At 42.7% G+C, this 7,152-nt stretch overlaps 1 protein-coding gene across 1 annotated transcript in view; it reads right to left on the bottom strand.

Moving 5' to 3' along the window:
* The window catches only part of LOC111874445 (potassium/sodium hyperpolarization-activated cyclic nucleotide-gated channel 3), a 244,467-nt gene that overhangs the window by 22,411 nt on the left and 214,904 nt on the right, over nt 1-7,152 (bottom strand). Inside the window, exons 7-8 of the mRNA XM_023869958.2 lie at nt 2,008-2,160; nt 797-934 (exon numbers count right to left, since the gene is read on the bottom strand). Of these exons, the coding sequence (XP_023725726.2) occupies nt 797-934; nt 2,008-2,160 (291 nt within the window). The remainder of the gene's footprint in view (nt 1-796; nt 935-2,007; nt 2,161-7,152) is intronic.

The following is a 7,152-nucleotide window of genomic DNA, read 5'->3' as shown; positions in this document are numbered from 1 at the left end:
TTAAACACCGTCCTCGTGTGCTTATTGTGTCGTGATGAGGGCTCCTCCAATGAGAGATCCTCTAACCATCAAGTAGATCTGCGGGCCATAATTTCTTTAGCCTTCTTCGTTGTTGTTGTTCCAGTAGGGGCTGCAGTAATGTATTGCTATGGTGTCCTAGTTTATCGTGATGTTTTATGCTTCTTTCTTGGATGACTTCTTTGACGAATGGTACATTGAGATCGTCATGTAGGGTCTGATTAGACACATACCAAGGTGCATTTGTGATCATCCGCAGTATTTTGGACTGTCTTCGTTGCATTATGGCTATGTTCGATTTACTGGCGCATCCCCATAGTTCGATTCCATAGGTCCAAATAGGCTTTATGATGGTCTTGTATAGAAGTACTTTACTATCTAGCGATGTGCTGGATTTACTTCCAATGATCCAATGTATGTCTTTTACTTTTAGGTCTACCTGTTTCCTTTTTTTGGTTATATGCTGCTTCCAAGTAAGCCTGGAATCCAGGTGTAGTCCAAGATACTTTACTGTTGATGATAACATCGACACACTGACACAAGGTTTTAACTATAGTGTATTAAGCACATGGTTTCTACTTTATTACAAACTTCATGGTCAATAACAGCTTTGACTCATCATTAACATCAACCGCAGATTCCTCCACTATGGTTCAAGCCCACAGATGAATCCACGTGTATGTGGCTCACTATAAACATCACATGCAGACACAGCAGACAACACTGAAGCAAGCTATGTACAATTAGCAGCTGAAGCCATATTTACCAAGGTTTTTACCTGCGGTACCCATATTGAGGATGGATATCTCTCCGAAGTAGGAGCCAGCTTTGAGTGTGGCAAGAACTGTCCGACCATTATCAGCCACTACCTGCAGGCGCCCCCTGTTAACGATGTACATCTCTTTCCCCACCTCACCTGTGCACAAACAAACATTTCTCTAACACCTAGTTAGTTAGTTAGTTATTGGAGAGGGTGGGTTTCCCCATGCACTGAGACCTGTATTGGTCCATTGTGCTTCCCTCTATGATTTCTACCAGTCTCTATATACTACCAGTACTGGTGCTTACCATCAGTCCCGCCCAGCCAGCGAGACTGGCTCTACTAGCTGAGAGGTATCTATAATGCTTCCCCCATCTACCAGAGGTATTAGAGACTGCTGTTGGGCGGGAAACGTCCGTTAATTTGGCTCAGTGACCTCCTTTGGAGATATGAGGTTCTTTTACATGCCGTAAAGCTATGACACGGGACCCGCAGCTTAAAGTTCTCTAACACCTAACTGGGCAGACTATGATTTCAAACATGGTTTCTTACTAATTTTCTAATTTTTACTGAAATATTTTGAAATTTTACTTAATGCAGAGGGCAGTGCAAGGGCTATACCTGAGGAAATGGAGATCAGCAGCTTAACAAATTTAAAAGACACAGCTTTTAAGTAGGGTTCATTTAAGGAATATATGAAACTGCTCTCAACTTATGTTAATGAAAGATTCCTTACATCTACATACAGAGTGTGTTTAATCACTGTTTCAGAAAAGTACACTCAGGTTTTATTTTTTATACACCATATGTCAAGTTTCTTATCTCTGCTATATTTCTGCTTTGTATAAAAATATGTTAAATAAATATTTGGGTTTGTACTACAATTTATTTAATAATCAATAACAATTGCATTAGTCCCACTTCAGAACATAGGTTAACTGATGCACAAAACGAAGACAAGCACTCAGGTTGAGGACTTTTGAGTGATCCCCCAACATCTTCCCGTTTGCAACCCCTCTTAACGACTTATCAAATGACCAAGAAAGGAAAGGAAGTATTATATTATATATATGAATGTTTTCCAAAGTTTTTAGAACTATCATAGAAACAATTTCCTAGGTGTTCTGTCAATATGACTTTATTTTGTAGACTGTAATATCATTTCCAACCCAAACATAAACATGATTTTGATGTTCACACACAGGAACTCATAAACCTTATTTACATACCTTTCCTACAAATGTAGTCTCCAGGAGAGAAGAGGACAGGGCGTAACCTCAGCACTAGCTCACACAGGAAGCCCGCTTCGGTGTTCTGGAAGATCTCCACTCTCTTCAGGGTGTCCAAATGCACGTTGATTGCTATTTCTGCCTTCAGCTTATCTGAAATACATATTAATTCGCTTAGTGGGGGATGGAGTCCAACTGGGTCCACTTGGCATGGCGGCCACTGATTGGCCTATTGTAGCCTGCCCCGGATGATTATGATGATGGAGAATTTTGTGGAATGAAGATTGGCAGGGGAAACCAAAGTACTAGGAAAAAACCGCCCCAGCGCCACTTTGTCCACCACAAATCCCACTTGACCTGACCCGGGATCGAACCCAGGCCACCGTGGAGGGAAGCCAGCGACTAACCGCTTGAGCTATGACGTGGCCATCACTCTGAAATACATAAATACATAAATAAATGTACACACCCATCTCTGCCATCAGTATGATCAGGGTGTGGATAAACCAATATATGCTTTCCTCTGACAATACTACAGCTAACAAAAGCCATCAACAAAGATGCCTATAAGCAATTTGAGTTTCTCACAGCAGCGGTTATGAAGAATTCTATCTTCAGGGATATAACATCACATAGTCTGTAGAAAGTGAGCCAGGATAGTGCAGTTGGTGCAGTGACTGGCTATGGGCTAGATGACCGAGGGGTTCAGAACTTGAGTCCCGGTATGGTCAAGAATTGCCTCTTCTTCATGTTGTCCAGATCAGCTGTGGAGCCCGCCCAGCCTCCTAACCAATGGGTACCAGGGTCTTCTTCCCCGGGGGTAAAGCGGCCGGGGCGTGAAACTGACCTCTCACCTCCAACTAGTGCCGAGGTCAAGAAAATGTGGCTCTATACATCTGCTCCCCCATACGCCTTCATGGTGAAGTGCTTAATTAGTTAAGCACAGGGACAACTTTAACTTTTTAGTCTGTTGAAAGACAATTGACATTCTGGAGACTCTGTTTGCTACCTGCTTCCTGCTGGTTTCTTGCTTCGCTTATGCTTTGACCCTGAAGACTGAGGCGACATGTTCCCCCAAAATGTCAGCTGACAGAAATCCTGAAGCCTAAAAGCCTCTAATAATGCTATTATATCTCTGAAATGAGAACTAATAAAAATATGTGGCAATGAGTGTCACAGTGAATGACGTGACAGTACCTCAAGACTGACCATAATGTCTTCACTGGATTTACTTACATTTCCCACTCATGGTCACCCTGACACCACATAACTTAAGAAATTGACAAAACACTGTCTCACAGAGCCTACACCAAGATACAGGCCTTATATTTATCCGATCCACACACAGGTTTCAACCTTTAAGAACCTGACTGACCATATGCTTGTCTTTAACCTCACTGTTGTGATACCTGACTTAAGTAGAACAAGCATCCACAAGTATACAGTGCAACATTCAAGATTAGTCATCATCAAGAAACAATAATGTTATTTTGCTACATTATTCAACTTCCTACACTGGACTATGAAAATACATTTTTCTTATGTTAATTCTTTTTCGTATTCTGGCATGTCTACTAAAAATCAGAATTCTGAAGTCAGGAGAGACAGCCCTGCATGGGGGTAAAACTGGGCCACCCTGTTCCTGGGGGATTTGACCCTCCAGGTTGGGGGAGTCTCGAATCTGAGAGAGTAAAATGTGGTCATGGGTCCTGTGGGACTTGGACCTGAGAGTAACTGTGCTGGCATGGGGGATCTGCCTTGTCGTCAGAGAGGGCGCCCCACATTAACAAAGCTGTGACTATCTGAGAGTAATAAAAATCTGGTCTGGGCCCCAGATGGGAGCTTGATACCAAGGCAGACTGACTGACTGACTGATTGTCAGTCGCAACATAACTTCGACTTTGATTACTGGAAAGTCTTGTATGTCAGTTAGAAAAGTAGGAGGTTGGTGTGAGATGGCCACCAGCCTGTGAGGATGTGAGCCCATGAGCAGAGGAACATCCATTGTTGGAAGACGTTACCAAGCAGGGCAATGAAGACAGTGACTGAGAACACTAGTCTCTGTGTGATAGTGACCTGTAAAATGTAGTGCTGAGGTGTGTGTTAAAATGCCCAATAAGTCTGATTACCAATATGGACTCCATATATAGTCACTCTCTGATTACCAATATGAACCCCATCTATAGTCACGCTATCAAGTGACAGTATCCTTTACCCTAAAATTGCGTTATTTAGGAAAACGGTGAGAAAATAACATGCCGAGAAAGGGTTAAATTGTATTTGATGATGACTATAAGACCATAAGCTGGTTTCCTCGGTAGTATTCTGGAGTGCCCTGCAGGAAACAAGTAAAATAAATCTTGAAGAGTACTATCTTCTGGGATGTAATGTTATGTAGTCTGATAGAATAACCTTGATGTTTCAGAGGAATGTTCTGCCTCCATTTTCAGGGAGAAAGTGTAAGTCCAGCAAGAAACCAGCTACAAGCATATGGCAATCACAGCATATGAAGCGGATTATGTTCTGGTATGTAACACCGTGTATTCCGGTAGAAGTACACCGGTGTTTTGGAAGAACCTACTACCTCCATCTTCAGGGTAAAAGGGTAAGCTAGCAAGAATTAGCGGCAAGCAGAGCCTATGAAGAGTAACAACATCTTCCACATAATACCATGTAGATGAGTAGAAGTCCATCGACATTTTGGAGGAGCCACTGGCAACATCTTCATAGTAAGAGGATAAGTCAAGCAAGGATCCAAGAAGAAGCAGGCAGCAAGCTGAGTTACATGGCATGTATGACTGCCCTGCAACAACTAACTTCCTTTTTGTCAGATTGTGACAAAAGAAGTAGTCTGTATATGGTCTGTATCAATGTCCTTCCATCTCCTCTTTCATTTGTCTTACAGCTGCTTGTGTTGCTGTGATGCTGGTAGTCACATGTGTCCTGTCCTTCTCAAAGTACATGTTTATATCACATGAGTAGCCAGACATGTCATATCATTTATGAATTTATATCCTAAAATATATAGTATGTGTATGTGTTCTTTGGGTACATAATATTTGAAAATTTTCCTCCTCTTGAAAAGTACTATAATTTTGTCCACAGCCTGATATTCAGAAGCAGCATAATATTTTGAATGTGCATCATTCAGCAAATTGAAAATATTTCTCACTTTCCACAGTCTGCCATATTTTGAATCACTATTGTCAAGGGAAGTGTCACTGTTTGGTAGGTGTAGAAATCACTGTTTTGCCACAAAAAGTTGAAAGCAACTGTTCAGAAGTGGAGCAACAGTCTTTCTGGTTCTCACATGTGTCATGTCCCATCTGAATAATAATCGCTAGAAACAGAAACATTCAAGATTCAGTGATAAGAGTTACTGGAGAAGTTCCATCATGAAGGGTATCTAAACATTGCTGGTTACTACATATTGGCCTTCTCCAAGGCCGCATCATAGCTCAAGCGGTTAGTCACTGGCTTCCTACCGTGGCAGCCTGGGTTCAATCCCGAGTCTGGTCAAGTGGGATTTGTAGTGGGCAAAGTGGTGCTGGGGCAGGTTTTCTCCAAGTACTTCGGTTTCTCCTGCCAATCTTCATTCCACCTATTATCTGGGGCTGGTACAATAGGCCAGAAGTGGTCACAGTACAAGGGACTCAGTCCCACCCCACTAGCAATAAAAATATATTCGGCCTCCTCCATCAAGAAACTAACAGAGCTCTATTAGAACATGAAAACATTATATGGAGTCTGTCTTTGTTTATATGGGATGCAATGTTGTCAAGACTGAACTGATGAATACCGTTGTCTGTTCCAACCATCAGTAGTCCCTGCGTAGAAAACTTTTGCAATTGAAGCAGAATTGGAATCAACTTATCATCAGAATTATCATCCATATTGTTGTTGTGGACACCCCCATGTGAGTGGCCTGTTGGTTGTACACTCCTTGAAAGGATGGAATTGGAGCTTTTTCTATCATATCATGTTCCTCCTTGTCTGTTCTGTCAGTTTTTCCTTCAGTTCCCTCTGATATCCTGTCAAGTATTCAATCTTATCTTTAACCAAGGGCTGTCTTTTGAAATTCCTGATGTCATGTTCTTGTTACAGGAGAGTAGAGATAAGAAACATGAAACGCCTGTTACAGAGGTTGAAGTACAATGTGCTGATCCTGCCTGCTTCTTGTCTCAGTAGACCCTAATAGGTAAGCGAGGCTTATAACCAAATTTCATCGCATATGCCCACTCTTTCTGTTGTTAGAACAGCAGAACTGTTGTATGGAAAGGCCCCCAGTTATGTTTATGGTGACATATTTTGAATAGATAGCTGTTCCAAAGCAGGGTGAGGAGACTAAGTGGTCATAATGGCCACGACATAGCTCAAGTGGTTAATCGCTGGCTTCCCACCGCAGCGGCCCAGGTTAGAGTCCGGGTCTGGTCAAGTGGGATTTGTGCTGGGCAAAGTGGCGCTGGGGCGGGTTTTCTCCGAGTACTTCGGTTTCCCCTGCCAATCTTCATTCCACCAAATTCCCCATCATCATAATCACCTGGGGCAGGTACAATAGGGCAATCAGTGGCCGCCATGCCAAGTGGACCCAGCTGGACTCCACACCCCACTAAGCGAATTAAGTGATTATAATTCACGGCTACACAAGGCATAGCTATCTTCAAGAATTTTTGACACTTTTCTGAGCTAAATATACAGTGCGTACAATCAAGTGCGCGCCGCGGCTGCAATTTGCCGTGAGTCATACCACCGCAGAACGGATGCAACTCCTCCCCGCGACTGCAGTGCTCCTACGCCGATGGTTGCATAATCGGAACCCGAGGTTGCATTAAACAGTCAGTCTTTGTCTTGCTGTGGAAGTGGAGTGGAATGTTTACAGCTGTCGACAGACGGTGGAAATGAAGTTCACTATTAAACAGCGTGTGTTTATTGTCGAAACTATTGCAAGGAAAAACATTTACAGAAAATTCGCACGTAGGTTTCGTCAGAAATATCCTGACTCGCCAGTTCCCACAAAGTCGTGTGTAAACAGGCTTCTGAAAAAGTGGCGGGCCACAGGTTCAGTGAGTGACAAGAAGAAGCAATCGAAGAGAACTGTGCTGACTGAAGAAAAGGTTAAGGATATTCAGGCAAGATTACAGATCA

Source organism: Cryptotermes secundus, unplaced genomic scaffold, assembly GCF_002891405.2.
Source record: "Cryptotermes secundus unplaced genomic scaffold, Csec_1.0 scaffold382, whole genome shotgun sequence".
In the NCBI taxonomy this organism is placed as follows: Eukaryota; Metazoa; Arthropoda; class Insecta; order Blattodea; family Kalotermitidae; genus Cryptotermes; species Cryptotermes secundus.
The sequence above is the reverse complement of the archived record's forward strand: the minus strand, read 5'-3'. Positions and strand labels throughout refer to the sequence as shown.